The 17,818-nt window shown below is 56.0% G+C and overlaps 1 protein-coding gene across 9 annotated transcripts in view; it reads left to right on the top strand.

The window, feature by feature from the left end:
- The first annotated feature begins 4,130 nt into the window (after positions 1 to 4,130).
- Positions 4,131 to 17,818, top strand: part of DNM1 (dynamin 1) — a 44,143-nt gene continuing 30,455 nt past the window's right edge. For all 9 annotated transcript variants that reach the window (XM_042912864.1, XM_042912865.1, XM_042912872.1 and 6 more), the window contains exons 1-3: positions 4,131 to 4,334; positions 17,093 to 17,166; positions 17,483 to 17,632. In XM_042912864.1, the coding sequence (XP_042768798.1) occupies positions 4,174 to 4,334; positions 17,093 to 17,166; positions 17,483 to 17,632 (385 nt within the window). In that variant the 5' untranslated portion in view covers positions 4,131 to 4,173. The remainder of the gene's footprint in view (positions 4,335 to 17,092; positions 17,167 to 17,482; positions 17,633 to 17,818) is intronic.

Genomic DNA, 17,818 nt, shown 5'->3' on the forward strand with positions numbered 1-17,818 from the left:
CTCTCTCTCTCTCTCTCTCTTTCTCAGCCCCTCCCCTGCTTGCTCTCTGCCTCTCAAAAATGAATAAACATTAAAATTTGAAAAAAAAGAAATTATGCTTTCAGAGCCCAAATGTCCATCAACTGATGAATGGATAAAGAAGATGTGGTATATATATTCAATAGAATATTATTTGACGATCAAAAAGAATGAAACCTTGCCATTTGCAACAACGTGGGTGGAACTAGAGTGTATTATGCTAGGCAAAATAAGTCAGTCAAGAAAGACAAATATCATATGATTTCACTCAGATGTGGAATTGAAGATAAAAACAGATGAACATATGGGGCACCTGGGTGGCTCAGTCGTTTGAGCGTCCGGCTTCAGCTCAGGTCATGATCTCACTGTTCGTGAGTTCGAGCCCCACATCGGGCTCTGTGCTGGCAGGTTGGAGCCTGGATCCTGCTTCGGATTCTGTGTTCCCCTCTCTCTCTGCCCCACCCCTGCTTGTGCTCTGTCTCTCTCTGTCTTTCAAAAATGAATAAACATTTAAAAAAATTTTAAAACACAGATGAAACTAAGGGAAGGGAAGCAAAAATAATATAAAAACAGAGAGGGAGACAGACCATAAGACTCTTAAATACAGAGAACAAACTGAGGGTTGCTAGTGGGGTGTTAGGTGGGAGGAAGGGGTAAAGGGATGAGGGGCATTAAGGAGGACACTGGTTGAGATGAGCACTGGGTGTTATTGTGTAAGTGACGAATCACTAAATTCTATTCCTGAAAATAAATAAATATATATACTTGATTTGAAAAATTGTGTTTCAAAGGGTATGTAAACACTCACAATATGATGTGAAGTGAACTCAGGTTACACAACTGTATACACAATTACGATCCTGGTTTTGGAAAAAATAAATATACGTGTGTAGTGGGGCGCTTTCACTTTTCTTTTTTCTACTTTACTGTGATGGGGTTGGATGACTTTATCATGGGAAGGGAGTGAATTTTTAAAAATGTATCCGACTCTGTGCTGACTCCTTGAAGACCAGACAAGATAATGGCTGGTAACTCGTTGGGGACCCTGTTCAGCACTAGACTCGTGTTAATTGCTTTTAACCAATACCTTGCTGGCAAAGCCCCCCAGTGGACTAGATTCTGAGGCAAAAGAGAAACCCCATCTCCTTGCATCTGAAATGAAGTCTGAGGCTGTACCATCACCTGGAGGCCTCTTTCTTGCCTCTAATTCGAGCTGCACCTTTATTATGTAATGAACTCTTAGACTCACAAAGATCTATGTCCAGACCTATTCTGCTCCAGGAATCTACCCATCTCTCCCCATGATGCTACCATATAATGTAATTATTACAGTTTTGGAATATATTTTAATGCCTCCATAGCACAAGTCCCCAACACTGTCATGCTTTACAAAAAAAAAAAAAATGTCTTGCCAAATTCCCAATCATATAACATCTTTTTTCCAGGTAAATCATAGAATGATTTTGTTAAAACCCTCCCCCAACTCCCCACCTGATCCCAAGGTGCATATAATAATATATATCAGAGTTTCTCCAACTTCAATAGGAGTTGAAGGAATAGGGTATCTGGGGAAGGAATGGGAATCTTTTGGGGCTCTTGGTTCTTGTTAATCGCAGGTTATGACCCAACAGATCATGAGTAGAGCCTGAGATTCCACATTTCTGACAAACCCCAGGTGATGCCCAAGCAGCTGGTCTTGCTGCATCAGTGATACAGCAGTACCAGACCTATAGTATGATCCCATTTCTGTAAAAACAAAGTCAAATAAAATGAATATATATGGAAAAACCCACAGAATAAACACTATAAAAATTATAAGGACCCCCCGGGTGGCTCAGTCAGTTAAGCATCCAACTCTTGATTTCAGCTCAGGTCATGATTTCAGCGTTGTGGGATCAAGCCCCAAACTGGGCTCTGCACTGAGTGGGGAGACTGCTTGAGATTCCCTCTGTCTCTCTCTCTCTGTCTCTCTCGCTCTCTCTCTGCCTCTGCCCTTCTCTCCCCCCTGTAAAATAATAATAATTAAAACTATAAATAACAGTTATCTGTGGGTGGGAGGATGACCAGACGCTTTCAAATATTTGGTAAAGTCTTTTACAGTAAGTTTCACTACTGTAATTAGGGAAAACAACCCAGCCATGATGGTGCCCCTCCGGGCAGACATCTGTAAACTGCACCCCCTCCCCAAACTAATGGCTCCACTCCAGGCTTCCTCTCCGCCCTCTCTGGTTCTCAGAACATCATAAAGTGGCTGCCTCTAAGCAGCTGTTCAAGATGAGCATCGTGGGTAGCTGAAGCTCCAGCTGCCAGGAGGGCTCAAAGCACTGGTTTAATAACGTTCTCCTGAGCACCAGGCCAGGGCCAGGCTCTCACAGGGATTCTATTCTCTCATTATCCCCATTACCCAGATTAGATAACTGAGGCCCAGAGACATGTGAGCACCTGAATCACACAGCTTGACTAAAGCCCAGGCCAGGCTCCTGGGGCAAGGTCTGTTCAGTTTCCTCTGCTTGCCTGGAACCCCCAGCCCCACCCCACCCCCCACACCTAGATGTCCACGCGGGTCGTTTCCTTACTTCCTTCAGGTCTCTGCTTACATTTGTACCAGAATCTTATGCTCATCACCCTAAAAAACACTCCCCTGCCCCTGACTTTCCCCAGCTTTCTTACTTTCCAAAACACCCATCACGATCTGACAGAGCCCTATTCATTGGCTTGTGTATACTTTGTCTCTCTTTTTCCACGTATGGGTAAGGACTTTGTTCATTTTGCCTACTGCTTTATCTCTGGGGTCTAGCATAGCGCCTGGCTCAGTTAATAGGCATTAAATGGGTGAATGAATGACAGTCTCTGATTCCCAGGCCGCTGCCCTCCCAGCAGTGGCCCCCACCCCCACCCCTCACATTCACATACAGGGTGACCTGCTGATGCCCAGCAGCACAGGGTATGCTGACCTCTCTTCCCTAGACTCTTTGTGGGCTGTCCAAATGAGGTTTCTTAAATGCAGAGGTGAATGGCTAGGCCTGCGGCCCCTGGTCTCTCCGTGTGAAAGGGATAGATAGGGTAGATAGATAGGAGTCCTGGATTCAAATCCAAATTTTACCAGCACCCCGATGGGTTGGGGCAAAGTCTGACACTCTCTAGGACAAGAAGTCCCCACTCTCGGAAGAAGGCCTTGCGAGGGTCAGGGCCCTTATACTTGCTGTTCATTCAGTTTGGCCTGCTCTCCCCTCCTGATCTGCCTGTGGCTGGCTCCTTCTCATCATCTAGGTCTCTTCTCAAGTGTCACCTTTTCAGAGAACCACCCAACTCCTCCCAGGCTAAGTAGACCTGCGCACCCAACACAGGTACCTCTCTTCACATCCTGTTTATTTCTTCCATCACTATTGGTATAAACTATTTTCACTATTACTATTTCATTCACCTGGTTATTCGTTTGCTGTCTGTCTCCAGCACCCAACGTAAGATCTGTAAGGGTGGAGACTTTGTTGGTCTTGTTTACTGCTGTATCTCTACTGCCTACAACAGGGACTGGGTTTTGGTAGGTGCTCAGTAAATATTTGTTGAATTAATGTTCTTTCTCCTTCTAGAAACAGGGAAACTGAAACCCAAAGGCGGGCAGGGGCATGCCGCCATGAATTAGTATCAGAACCCAGAGTAGAAGAAAGCAATAAGGCCAAGTGGAACTCCAGGTCAGGATACTGTGACCTTGAAGGAGACCCATCTCTTTCCAAGCCTCAGTTTCCTCATCTGTAAGATTGAGTGAGACAGCCATGACCATTATCCAAGAGGCCCGGCACTAGGGGTACACCTCGCCCATTTCCAGGAATGATACCGCTTTGCAGCATCAGAGCCCCCCCGCCAGACACGGCTCCAGCGCCCCAAACCCGCAGATGAAGAAAACTACAATCCCCATGGTGCCGCAGGCTGCACCTGCGCACGACTGCCATCCCGCAGCGCCGTGGGCGCCCTCTGGCGGCATCCTGACGCAGAGCTCCGATCCACTCCCGGAGGGGCGGGGGGTCCGCGGCACAGGCAGTCGGAGCGCGCGGCTGCAGCGGCGGAGCCGGAGCCGGAGCCGGAGCCGGGAGCCGGGAGCCGGAGCCGGGAGCCGGAGCGGCGGCCGGATCGTAGCCCGCGGGGCCCGCCGCAGCCATGGGGAACCGCGGCATGGAGGATCTCATCCCGCTGGTCAACCGGCTGCAAGACGCCTTCTCCGCTATCGGCCAGAACGCGGACCTCGACCTGCCGCAGATCGCCGTGGTGGGCGGCCAGAGCGCCGGCAAGAGCTCGGTGCTCGAGAATTTCGTCGGCAGGTAGGAGCGGCGCGCCTCGGAGCGGGGACTCCCCCCGCCCGGGCCCCCGGGCCTCCGCCCCCCACCCCCCCAGCCCCGACGGCACCGCGACCTCGCAGCCCTTGGCGCTGTACCCGCGGACGGCGCGCCCCCCACCTCCAGCCAGAAGGAGGCGGCCCCCCCTCCCCGAGAGCCCCTCAGGGGCAGCAGCGCCCCCCGCTTGCCCGCAAACGTCGTCAAGCCACCGGCCACGGTATCACGCCCCCCTCCTCTGCCACATCCTTTAGGGAAGACGGCGCTCTGCTAAGAGACCCTGGCAAAGGGTCCCCCCTCCCCCAGTATAGGCACCAAGGGGGCCTGCATTACTCAGCGCCTCCCTTCGGCTCCCGCGTTCCCCGGAGCGGGCAGCACCCCAGGGGCAGTGCTCCCCGGCCCTGGGCTCCACGGAAGACAGCTCCCTCCCCCATGAGGATCCCTGGGCCAAGGCTGGGAACCCTCTCCCCAGCTGTGTCCCTGGGAGAGGACACAGCCCCCGGGCATCAAGGACCAGGCACAGCCTCCCCCCTCACACACACACACACACACACACACACACACACACACACACACACCTCTGCAGCTCCCGCCGCCATCCGTGCGCAGCGCAGCGGCCGGGGGGGGGGGGGGGGGGGGGGGGGGGGGGGGGGGGGGGGGGGTCGGGGGAGCTGCAGGACCAGGATGGGGGTGGCGGTGAGACCGCTTCTGATCCTCTTGCGAGCCGCCGGCCGCTGGCTCCGCCGCCGCCCCTGGGTGGGGGGCGCCTGCCGCCGTCGCTCTCCCCGGGGCCTGGCAGAGGGCTTGTAATGGAGGGAGAAGGCGGCGGAGGGCAGAGATGACTAAGACAGGGAAGCAGGATGGCGGGGAGGGGGGAGCCATTTGCAGAACCTAATCCCCCTCCTGCCTCTGATCCCACAGGGCGCTGGGAGGACCAGGTGGCAGGGAGTGGGGGGCAACCTCAAAGACAAAAGGTCCTGGGTTTAGGGGGGCAGGTAGGGTCGTGACCCCTTGCCCAGGCTCCCCAAATAAAATGGACGCGGGGATGGCTTTTCCGTGCTGAGAAGAGGATGACGCTCTCTCGGGAGGGGGAGGGGGGCTGGGCAGACAGGGAGAAGGCAGTGACACTGGCCTCCGCACTCTGGCATGTCCCTCCCTCACCTTCTTCAGAAACCCTAGCTTTCTCCCAGTGACCTTCCAGGCTGAGGAAGCCACTGGCGAGGGAGGCAGAGGCCCCTCCCTCAGAGGGCAGCGGTTCTAAGGAGACATCCTGGATCCAAGCCAGGTTCTGCTGTGACGCCTCAGACCAATCACTTGCCCTCTCTGAGCCTGTTTCCCCACCTCTAATGAGGACAGCTGGACTGGATGGTTGCTCCTGCCCCTCATATGACTGAGAAGACCAGGGGCAGCCCTGGGGCTCAAGGGAAGGGTTCTGACTGGAGCAGTGTATCTGGGAGACATGGGAAAGCCACCATTGGGGGCGGCTGGGCCCATCTGGTCAGCAGAGGGGGAGGCCGTCTGTCTCTTGGGGACCGGCTCCCACAGAGCCCCCCTCCTGCTCACGTGACCCCCCCCCCCCCAGAGCTGCAGAGACAAACCGGCAAGAGATACACAGATGGGCCCCTTCCCTGTGGCCCAGCAGTCAGGGTGAGGGAGCGGGGGGACTCTGGAGACAGTAAAGCCCAGAGGCCTTAGTGCTTTAATGGCACCCATGGAAATGCAGCACTTTACGTGTACAGATCATAGTCCTACCTTCATCCATTGAACATTTGCTGAACGCCTGCTTATTGCAGGCTGTGTGCCCTGGGCCGAGGCGGGGGTGGGGGGGAGGTGACCTCAGCCCCCATCTGCTGAGCCCTTCTCGCGTGCCCCACACCATTCTTCTCGGGACGGCTCACAACAGCCCCATGAGGCAGGTACCATGGTGCCCATCCTGCAGATGGGGAAACAGACCCAGAGTCACACAGCCAGGAAGGACAGCATCTAGTATATTCCAAAGCCCAGGTTCCTAATGTCAATCTTAAGAGCCCCCGAGAACCAGGCCCTGAACCAGACACGGGGACATGCAGGAGCATGGGCCTCCATTTTCCCCATCTGTGGGATGGGAACACTGGCAGTGGCTGCCCTGCCTTCCTGAGAGGGTGGCGCAGGGCTCCGGTGAGTCCCTGGGTGGAAAAGCCCGTGTTGGGAGGGAGCTGCTGATGGTCAGTTAGGTTTGGGGACCCATGCGTGCTAGGGCAGACCTGGCCCCTGTCTTCCTGGAGTTCGCTGTCCAGCAGACCAGCCAGGCCCCAGCTGACTGTAGCCGCTGTTAGCTTGTTGACTGGAGCAAGATGTGGACTCTGTTCCGGGAGCCCTGGGCCCTCTTATGCCTCCTGCACCTGACAGTGGCCCTGCAGGAGGATAGGCGGCGTGTCACGGGCTCCCGGCCTCTCCTCCGAGGGCTGGGTCCCCAGACTGGTGAGCATGGTAACAGCCGCTCAGCCTCCTGGGGCTTCCCAGGAGCCAACACCCCATGGAGAGGAAGTGGAAAATGCACCAGGGGAAGCAGAGGCTGCTCCGGGCCAGCCCGGGCTCCTGGGCACCCCGGGGCGGGGGGGGGGGGGGGGGGCCTGCTGGCAGCTGTGCAACGGAAGTGGCCCCGCAGCTGCCCAGGACGCTGCTAGGACTTCTCTGGGCCTATGCTCTTTCTTCATCCCATTTTGAAAGAAGGGGAAACTGAGGCTAATTCATTTAGTCACTCGGACATTCGTAGAGTGTCCACAGTGTCACAGCACTGGAGATTCCAGGGTGGAAAAGACAAAAGCTTTGCATTCCAGAGGGGGAAACCTCTGAAATAGTAAACACAGGGACAGGTATATGAGGAAGGCAACCGGAGAATGTGGTCAGTCCCGTGGAAGGAAGAAGGGCCGCTTTCCACAGGGAGGTCAGAGAAGGTTTCTAGGAGGGGGTAGCATCTGAGAGGAGAAGCCATGGGACGGGGAAGCATTCTAGGCGGAGGGAGCAAAGGCAACGGCCCTGGGGCACTAATACATTTGGTGTGTTCAAAGAACAGAAAGGAGCCACGGTAGCTGGTTGTTTGGAGGGCAAGGGCAACATGGCATCAGAGAGAGATGGGCAGGGGGTGGGTCTACAAGGCCCTGAGGCTACGATGAGGAGTTGGGTGCATTTTCATTATTGCCAGAAGCTTTTAAGTAGTAGAGCGCCTTGAGCTGACTCCAGCAAGGGTGTAAGTTGGGGAGGGGGTGAGGGACAGGGGAGGAGGCTGCTGCGGTGAGCCAGAGCCGTCGGGGAGCCTGGCCCAGGGCTCTCACAGTGGGGAGGCGGAGAATGGTGGGCTTCAGGGGACATTTTGGAGGGAAGTCCCCACAAGACTTGCTGGGATGGGGATGGGGAGGGTGAAGAAAGGGGACTCAAGGCTGACATCAGTGTCTTTGACTCTGGGTGGGTGTTGGTGCCATTATCGGAGGACGGGAGGAGCAGGCACGGGGGTAAGATCGGGAGCTTGCTTTTGAACATGTTCAGTCTGAAGTGTAAGGTGGGCCGTGTGGTGATGCAAGCCTGAAGCTCAGGGGAGGGCGGGCTGGAAATGTAAATTTGGAAGTCCCAGTAGAGGTGAGATTTAAACCCATGGGAGTAGATGAGATCATCTCGGGGTAAGTGCAGACAGAGGGGTGCGGGGGGCCCAAGACACCCCAGCATTTTGTGAGCAGATGCCTGCTGCCCCGGGCCACCCTCTGTCTGCCCCTGGCTACGTGCCCCCTCCCTGCGACACCTGTCCAGTCCCAAGAGCGGGGTGTCCCGGGGCAAGCTTTCAGGCTCTGCTCCCCTCGCTCTGGTGCCCAGTCGACTGGACAAGTGGGTAGTGGCCACCCTTCCTCCCCTCTTGGTCCCTGGGGAGGCCAAGGCTGGTGCGAATGTGGCAGAGGGGCTGAGAGCTCGGGCTCTGGAATCGACCCTGGGTTTGTAGCTCGGCTCTACTACTTATAAGCTGAGTGAGCTTGGACATGTTTCTTAAACCCTGCTCAGCTGCTCTTTCCTCATTGGCAAAATGGGGATACTAATAGCACCTCCCCCATGGGACTGTGCCGAGTGTTGAGATAATGCCCACAAAACACTCAGGGTAAGGCCTAGCACAGAGGACGTGCCCGTTCTGTTCCATCCGAACCAGCTGGGAGGCCGGGGTGCAGGGAGAGCAGGGGGTCTGGTGGGTAGGCTTCTGCCAGGAGGCGGCTCTGAGAGGCAAGGTGTTGGGTTTCCCTAGTGCCTCTTGCCTCTACCCCTGCTCAGGCTCCCTGCCTCCTACCAACCTCCTTGCCCCTTCCTCTATGTTCTCAGCCCAGCACAGGCTTGGTGCTGGTCTCTGGCCTCTGAGAGCCCCTCTTGAATGGTTCCATTCCCCAGATTTGGAGACTGAGGCCAAAGAGGATTAGGGGATATCTGAGACATCGTAGGTAGAAAGTCACTGACTGGAGGGGACGGAGGGGACTGACGTTTGCTGGGCACTTACAGTGTGCCAGGCCCTAGGGATACAGCTGTGAGCAAGCAGGACCCATCCCTGCTCTGGGGGGTGGGGGGGGGAGTTCACAACTGAGCAGGACAGACAGACACTAGATGACACAAAGAGCTCTTTTGTTGTGTGGACCCCCGAGGAGGTGGCCATTGAGGCTGGACATGAACAAGAAAGGGACCCGGTCAGGCAAAGGGGTGAACATACTCCAGGTGCAGGGTCCCACCTGAGCAAAGGCCCAAGGAGGGAAAGAGCCCCCCGTGGGTTCGAGAAGCCAGACAAACAGCAGTGTCACCGAGTGAGGAGTGGAGGCCCCAGTGAGACCAGGCCAAAGAACACCTTTTCCAAACCCCCACCCTACCCAGTGGCCCCAAGGAGTCAGGCATGAAAGGTGACTCTGGCAGACAGCATCTGATCCCGGCTCCAATAGAATCAAGTTTCCCAGACCTTGGCCAGGGTCAGAGGGTCAGAACCTCGGGGGAGGGGATGCAGGGGGGCCTTTGCGGAGGAGGCCAGTCTAGGGCACAGTGTTATCAGGCGTGAAACAAGAGCGGGAAGGGAGGCCCACGTGCCATATGTCTAAATATTCCAGTTACAAATCAAGCGAAGGGATTGCTGAATACGATACACTCTGTCCTCCCACCTTGGCAAACACACCTTCAGAACGACCTGGCCGACCGGGTTTGAATTAGAATTTCAGGCTCCTCAGAGCTCCGCGATGGGAGGTAGAGTGTGGGGACAGGTGGCCCCTCTCCCCGACCTGCCCCTGTCTCTTACTCCAGCCTGCACCACAAGGGGCCTCCTGGGCTCCCATGTGGACACCCAGCCCTCACATCTGAGCTCTGTCCGTGGTAGCAGAAAGGATCCCCCCTTGGGCCTGGGACTGCCCCTAACAGTTAGGTCAGACCCTGAGGGAGGGCTTGAGACCGACAGGAAATCCCAGAACACGCCAGTGTGGCCTAGGAAGGGTACATAGGCTCCAGCTGGGACCCTCAGCCCCTGGGGGCCCCTTGCTCTAGAGATCCAAAAAGTGACCCCCCTAAAGGACTGGGCAGGGGCCCTGATTCCCCACGTCCAAGGGCAGTGCTCATTATTTTCTTGGAACCAACAGCCCGTTAGTAGGAGAGGCAGACTATCATCCCGGGTTTTCAAATGGCAAGATGGCTCAGAGAGGGTAGGGACCTGCCTGAAGCCCCACAGCACTGGAATTAGAGGCAGGACAGGAAACTGCCCCGGTCTCCTGCCTCTGGGTCAGCGTCCACCGTCTTCACCCCCACCCATGTGGGTACGTGTCACACCCCTCAGTTTCCCCTCTGCTCTCCCTGGTTGTCTCTCTGGACCCTTACCCCTCCCCGGACCGGAATCCAAGAAAGGAGCAAGAGCTGTACGGGGAAGGCAGCTCTGGCAACTTGGGATTAATTACTACAGGCACCAGAGAAAAGGACTGTTGGCCTCGGAGGGCGTTTAAGGAAGTGGCATCTTCCCACTGCCCTGGCCAAAGGCTCCTGGACCGGCCTCCCCTCCTGTGTCATCCTCCCCACGCGAGTCGGGCCCAAACCCTGTGGATCCGGCCCCCGGCCCACCCACCTCTCTGTATCTCAGCTGCCGCCTCCTTTGTCTTAGCTCCTGGGGCAGCCTTCTCTCGTGCCCCCAACCCATCCTCCACCCGGCAGCATGGAACTCTCTGTGGCCTCCCAATCTGATCCCCTCCGCTTAACGCCCTCCTTGGCCCCTGCCCTCCAGACAGAGCCCTCGCTCCTGCTCCCGATTTGGGCCCCTGAGGCCTGCCTGCCTTACCCAGCCTCGCTTCCCGTCCAGCCTCTCCCTGCAGGTGCGCCCTCGTAGCTTACAGTTCATGGGAAAAAAATGGGTCCTCACCTTCACCGTGCCTTCGTCTTCCTCCTTCACTGGCTCATCCTCAAAGTCTCACATCAGCCAATACCTCCTCCAGGATGTCTTCCCTGACCACCCTCTCCCCTGTGACCTGACCCTCGGTGTGTGGGGTAGAGCTCAGTTTTCTCCCACGATGAGGGGCTGCGGAGGAAGAGCGAGGCCACTGCCTTGGGCTGAGGGCTCCTAGCCAACAGCAGTTCCAACCGCAGTTACCAGGGACATTTTACCTGTTTATTAGTGCCCCAACCCTTTCATGACTCTGGCTCAGGTGTGTCTGGTCTGAGCACAGGGGACTGAGGCCACCAGCCAGGATGGGGAGAAAAATCTCAGCAGGTGAATGCGCACTCACCTCTGACCCGAGTCCCAAATCTGAAGGAGTGAAATGCTCCCTAGCACACACACAAGGCACCTCGCCTACAAGCACCAGATGGCTCGTGTGGCACCACCAATGGACACCCTCCATTAGACCCTCCCACAGCAGGGATCTCAGCAGCCCTAGGAGGGAGCTGCTGGGTTGTGCCCATTTCACTGATGGGGAAACTGAGGTGCGGAGCAGGGAAATAATTTAGTGGTAGTGCTACGATACTTTCACATCAAGCTGCTGGTGATAAGAAATGAGCATCCAGATGTAGCTCCATATTGGATGACTTGATGAATGTCCTTGATGAGCTGTTAGGCAAACAGAGCCTCTACTTAAGTGTCACCGGCGGCCGATGCATGTATGGGCACGTGAGGGGTACCTGACCTCGTCTCCCGTCCCACCAGCCTCACCCAGCCTTGCAAGGAGCAATCAAGAGGATGCAGGGGACACCTAAGCAGGCTCAGTCAGTAAAGAATGCGACTCTTGATCCGAGGGTCGTGAGTTCGAGCCCCGCGTTGGGTGGAGAGATTCCTTAAAAATAAAATCTTAAAAATAAAAGCGGGTGGAGATTTCTTAAACAGCTTTATTGAGGTACAGCTTGCATGCCATAAAATTCACCTGTTTGTGGTGCGCAGCTCGATGATTTTTAGTGCATTTACACGGTTGTGCAGCCATCATCACAATCTAATTTTAAAACACTTCCATCACCCCAAAAAGAAGCCTCGTGATGATGCAGATTTTCAAGTGCCTGGCGGAGCCCCTGACCAGCAGCGCCCGATCCATCAGTGTTTGCCATGATTATTATTGTAAATGATAAAATGTTTACAATGGAGAGCCCCAGGTGTTGGGGTGATGGTTGCGCTTTATTTTTAAACATTTTGTGTATTTTCTGAATATGTTTTCAAAGGGAGAACATACGACTTTTATAAGTAGGAGGCAAAACAGAAATCTATTTCCATCTTGAAAATATAAAGTCATCAACACTGGAAAGGAGGGAAAGAAGGGATGAAGGAGGGAAGGAGGAGAAAGGAAAGATCATGGATTTTTTTTAGTAGGGAAAGTGGTTGCTGAGGGGAGAGTGTGTACTCAGAGTCCAGACCCCCACGTGCCAGTCCTACCCAGTCACCAACTTGCACTGTGGTCTTGGACAACACTCTTTCCCGCCTTGTGCCTCAGTTTCCACACCTCTACAATGAGGGTGATGGTGGGAAAACTGGAGGAGCTCGTCTTCAAATCATTCTTTTGGCCAGCTGGGCTACCTCGAGTGCCAGCTACCTGCCCTGCTCCATGCTGGGGGCTGGGGACACTGGTAAACAGGAGCAGCCCAGTGCCTGCTCTCAGGACATCAGAGCATCAGGAGAAGCCAGGCCAGGACTGCCCTGAAATGTTCAAACCGCAGCTGGAAATTCACAGGCTGTGTGATGTGGGCATGCCTGGGGCCTCCTGGGATAATGGGAACAGAGAGGGACTTCTTGCCTGGAGGCGGCCTCACCTCCCCCCAACTGTATTTCTTGGCCCACCCGCTTCCTCGCCTCCACCCCAGCTCCGTGCTTCAGAGGGCACCTCAGAGCCTGCCCGCCTCCCTTACCTTCCGCTTTCAGGGGCAAGATTTGGCTGGAAATATCCTGGCCCACCCACCCACTCTTCCGGCCAGCCCCCGGGAGACCCACCTTCCAACTTCCTCCCTGCTGCATCATTTGGTGGGAGCCCAGCCCGTGTTCCCAGCTTGCTCGACAAGTTATATTATTTATAACCATAATAGCTACCATTGATTCAGGCCTCAAGTTATATAAGCCTCACAGCAACCCATTTTACTGATGTGGACACTGAGGTTCAGAGAGGTATAGCCATTTGTCTACAACCACACAGCTCCTGAGTGGCAGCTGACATTCAACGCCGGGCCAAGCCCAGGAAACAGGAGGCTTAGAAGCAAGACTGGGTACAGACCAAACATGCCGCTTTCTGGTGGTGTTTGCAGTCCACAGGACGGGGGAAGCAGGGTCCCTGAGCTCTGGCCACAGATCTCAGGTATGAGAGTAGAGTAGGGGAGGGTCACTTTGGACGCTTGGTGTACTTTCTCCGGACCCCTCTGGGCGTGACAGCACCAAATCAGGCAGGGAGCGTGCGGCGCTCGGAGGTCCTGAGGGGTGTGCATTTATTTCATCCTCCCTGTGCTTCAGGTTTGAAGGTGCCTCTGCAGATGGCAAGGCAAGGCCTCCTCGGGAAGCCACCATCTGTCCAGAATGAGCAGGGAGAGCTGGCATGCCACCACGCACCCCTCCCACGTGGCCCCCGAGGCTGGTGGGCCCAGCACGCTTTTCTCCGGGCACCTGTTCTGTCCTCCCTCAGCCTAAGCAGGAGCTGGGTGGGAGGTGCAGGGTGGCGCTGGCCGGAGGCCAGATCAGGCCCGAACCCCCACTTTACCAGAGCGCTGTGGGACAGTGTGTCCAGGTGGGAAGCAGGAGCCATGGAGCTATTTAGCCATGCTTGGTCCTTTGAGCATCGCCTGAGCACCTACTATGTGCCAGGCCTCTGGTGAGCGCAGGAGTCCAGCGGGGAGAAAGGAGCTCACAGTCTGGACGTGCGAACCCGCTGGCGCTCTTTGCACCTGCCCGGGCCTGGAGCCCTGAGCCCCGATAGGCCACTTCCTCCCTCATTGCACCTCCCTGCCCCTCTCTGGGCCTCTGTCCCCACCTCTGGACAATAATGGGGGAATGACATGGTCTCTGAAAACTTCTCCTCAGTGTTCATCATTTCCATCTAACATTTCGTGGTCAGAGTCCAGAGATCCGAGTCGTGCCTGGAGGAGGCCGTCAGAGGGTTCTGTGGGATCTGTGTTCCTTGGTGACATTTGGGAACCCTCCTAGAGAGGGGGCTGCTGAGCACCTACTGTGTACCAGACCCAGGCGACGCTTTTTCCATGCCCCCGCCCCGAGGCTGCTGGGCCTTCTTGCAGCCCACGTGTGCTAGAGGATAATGCCCGGTTTCTATAAGGCCAGTTTGCAGCTGAGGGCTTTGAGGCCCAGAGAGTGAAACACCTTGCCCAAGGGCACCAGGCGGCAGAATGGCCAAGGCGGGATTCGAGCCCAGGGATTTGAGTGCAGGCCATGTGAGGGCCTCACTCTGAGAACCTGGGCCGTGATAGAGACGGGGCCTCTCCCCCCACCCAGGCACCTCCATCCCCACCCTGGCCGCACGAGATCCTGGTCTGAGGAGGGGCTCTACTCCCACACATAGCCCTGCCCCTCTAATCTCTGCTTCCCTTAAGCTGCTTGTCCCTTAAGTAGCCCTGGGGAGGCAGTGACTTGGGGCAGGCTGGCCCAGACCCCTGACCACCCTTCCAGCTGGGCCCTGGGCACCGCTCCCGTACCCTCTAGGTGGCACCTCGTTGACCTCTGACCTGCAGGTCGGCAGGGACCAAGTGGGCCCATCTGTGCAGGGGAGGCCTCTCAGGGAAGAGCTCCAGGGAAGGTCCATGTCTCTGCGTGGGGGGCTTTCTATGGGGAGTCCCATCCTTTCCAGCCCCTCCTGCAGTTTCCATGGCAACTACTGTTGCCATGGTATCGCTGGGTGAGGAGCGGGTGGGGAAAAGGGTGGACCCCAGGCCCCCAAGCCCAACCCAAACCCAGCCTCTGAGAACAGATGTCCTATCTCCACAGCCCTGGGGGATCCCAAATACTAGAGGGTCACCCCCCCCAAAGGAATGAGTAAAGGATGGCAGAGATAGAGACAGGAACCCCCCCCCCCACCCCCGTTAATCCCCTCCTTCTCTCTGCTGACTGGTGCACCTCCGTCCCAGCACATGTCACACTGTATTGCATTATCTGTTTACTTGTCTGTCTCTCCCACCACACTGTGAGCTCCTCCTCCGGGTAGGGAGCGGTCTGACTCATCATCTCGCTTCCCCAGGGCCCAGCACAGGGCCTGGCACAGAGCAGCTGCTCCCAAATATGTCCTAGACTGAATTTAATTGAATTACATAAAAAGCCACGTCTGGCTTCTTGGATTGAAGGAGCAGCACACTTTGACAGGGAAGTTCCCAGGCTCTGGGGCCCCACAGACCCTTGGGTTTGAATCCTAGCTCTGCCATTCCCATCTGGATGACCTTGACAAGTCCCTTCACCTCTCTGACCCTCAGATGCCTCATCTGTAAAGCAATTTCCATATCAGAGCACTGTTTTGAGGACCTGGGGATTTCAGTCAATGTTTATTAAGTACCTCTTGGGTGCTAAGCCTTGGGCTGGACAGTGGGATACAGTGGTGGACAGAAAGACGCCAGTCCTGCCCTTCAGAGGCTTAGTCTTGCAAAAATGAAAAGTGCTTGCCTAGCACCTGGAAACAATGAATAAATGCAGGATTCATCATCCTTCTCCTTCCTCATTGAAGTGGCTGACTCCTCCCTATTAGCCTCTAACCTCCCCAAAGGAGGGGCAGGGTGAGAACAGGATGAGAGAGTCCTCCCCAGGGCCCAAGAAGAGACCTTGAACCCAGGAGCCTGGGCCTACTCTGTTGTGCCCGGGACCCTCCAGGCTAGGGAGTGGGGGCCGGGGGGTGGTGCAAAAAGCTGTGTGGTCCCGGTCAGGCTCTGAGCTGGGGGTAGGAGGCCTGGGTTCTTCTCGGGCTCTGTCCAGGTCCTATAGGAACTTGAATGTGTCTTTTCCCCTTCTTGGGCCTCCATGTGCCTCTCCATGAATGAGGTGGCCAGCTGGAGCCCTATGGTCCCCTCAGGCTGTAGCCTGCTCCCCCTTTCCTGGGTCCTGAGGATCCCATGACTGCAGTTCTGACAGCCTGGTCCCTGAAGAGGTGCCCACCCTCATGCTTGTGCTGGCCTGGGTGGGGCCAAGGGCAGGCGGGGATATGAGAAGAGCTGACAGGACAGAGAATCCACCCACAAGGGTTAGCCAAAAGGACTGCTGAGGTTCACACTGGCACAAGCAGAAATCTGAGGTATAGACATCAGGTCTAGGGCAAGGGGCGACTTTGGGAAGCTCAGGTCCAGTCCTTCAAAGACTGGGTCTTCAGGGGACTGAAGGGCAAGGAGCCCTCACTGCAGAGTCAAACAGATCTGCATCCAGGGTCTGCTCTGCTAGATACTGACTGTGCAACCTAAACACCTCTGAGCCTCAGTTTCCTTATCTGCAAAATGGGGATAATAATGGCACCTACCGGGGCGCCTGAGGGGTTCAGTGGGTTGAGCATCCGACCTCAGCTCAGGTCATGATCTCACAGTTCATGAGTTCAAGCCCCACATTGGGCTCACTGCTGTCAGCCTGTCAGCGCAGATCCCACTTTGGATCCTCTCTCCCCTTCTCTCTGCCCCTCCCCAGCTTGCGCTCTTCCATAAATAAATAAATAAATAAATAAATAAATAAATAAATAAATATTTAAAATAAAAATAATAATAATGGCACCTACCTCACAAGGCAATATCACGAGAGATTGCCTACAAAGAGCCTGGCATGCAGTAGGCACTTAAGAAGCATGAATTCTTGTCCTTGCTTCCTCCTTTCCCCCATGCCCCCCTCATCCTCAACCCCAGCCAGATGGGGCCCTGGGAAGGGGAAGTGAGATGCTGCCTTTCCCCACAGCGGAAGGGAGGGAAGAAGGCGCAGCTCCATTTCCTTGAGATGCACTCTGTGGCCACTGGACACTTGGGCATGTGGGGTACCCCGCGCCTCAATTGAATGGCAGTGCCTGGGTTGAGGCAGGGACTTGTTGGCCCAGAAGCAACACAGAGCATACCTGAGAGAAATCTGGGAGTTATTAGTCTTGTCTCCTGGCAGCTCACACGCATAAATCTGTGACCCAGGGTACATGGGGGAGGTTCTTTCCACCTTTCTTGCCTGTCATCTCCCCTTAGTGACCTGAAACCCTCAGGCTAAGGTGTAGTGGGCACTTTAGGAGAGCTTTGGAGCTCCCGGTGGCAGGACAGGTGCCCCTGGGACAGGCCTTGACCCTCCTCTCACTCCCAACTCATTGCAGAGACTTCCTGCCCCGAGGGTCAGGCATCGTCACCCGACGCCCCCTGGTCCTGCAGCTGGTCAATGCCACCACAGGTACGCGCTTTCGTCCACGAGCATCCCCACCGGGCCTCTTCAGTCCCCCACCCTATCCCCCAGGGAGGAGTCCAACCTAGCCGCTGAACTTGCTTGCTGTGTGACTTTGGCCCGAGATTCCCCACCAGGACAGTGGGGAACAAAAATGCATAACGTTAGACCTGGCGTTGTTGTGGAGAGGGAGGGAAGAGAAGGCGGTATTTGGGGGTGTGTGGGGGTCTATTCCCAGTGGAAGATGGGTCCCAGGTGGGTTCCGGGCTAAGATGCTTACCCATCTACCCTTCTTCCCTCCACCCCACCCACACTTTGGGGGCAGAATATGCCGAATTCTTGCACTGCAAGGGGAAGAAATTCACCGACTTTGAGGAGGTGCGTCTGGAGATCGAGGCTGAGACCGACCGAGTCACTGGCACTAACAAGGGCATCTCGCCGGTGCCGATCAACCTCCGCGTCTACTCGCCGCACGGTGAGGAGACGCGGCCCCGCCCCCGGCCTCCTGGCTCCCTCGCTTAGCTCCGCCCCCGGGACTGAGTCTTGGCCACGCCCCCTTGCTCGTTCCTCCTAAGGCGGGCTCCGCGCCTCCTGCAGACTCCGCCCCCACAGCGACCCCTCCTCTGCCCGTCCTACCCCCCCAAGCTCCACCCTGCCATGA

Source organism: Panthera leo, chromosome D4 (assembly GCF_018350215.1).
Source record: "Panthera leo isolate Ple1 chromosome D4, P.leo_Ple1_pat1.1, whole genome shotgun sequence".
NCBI lineage: Eukaryota > Metazoa > Chordata > Mammalia > Carnivora > Felidae > Panthera > Panthera leo.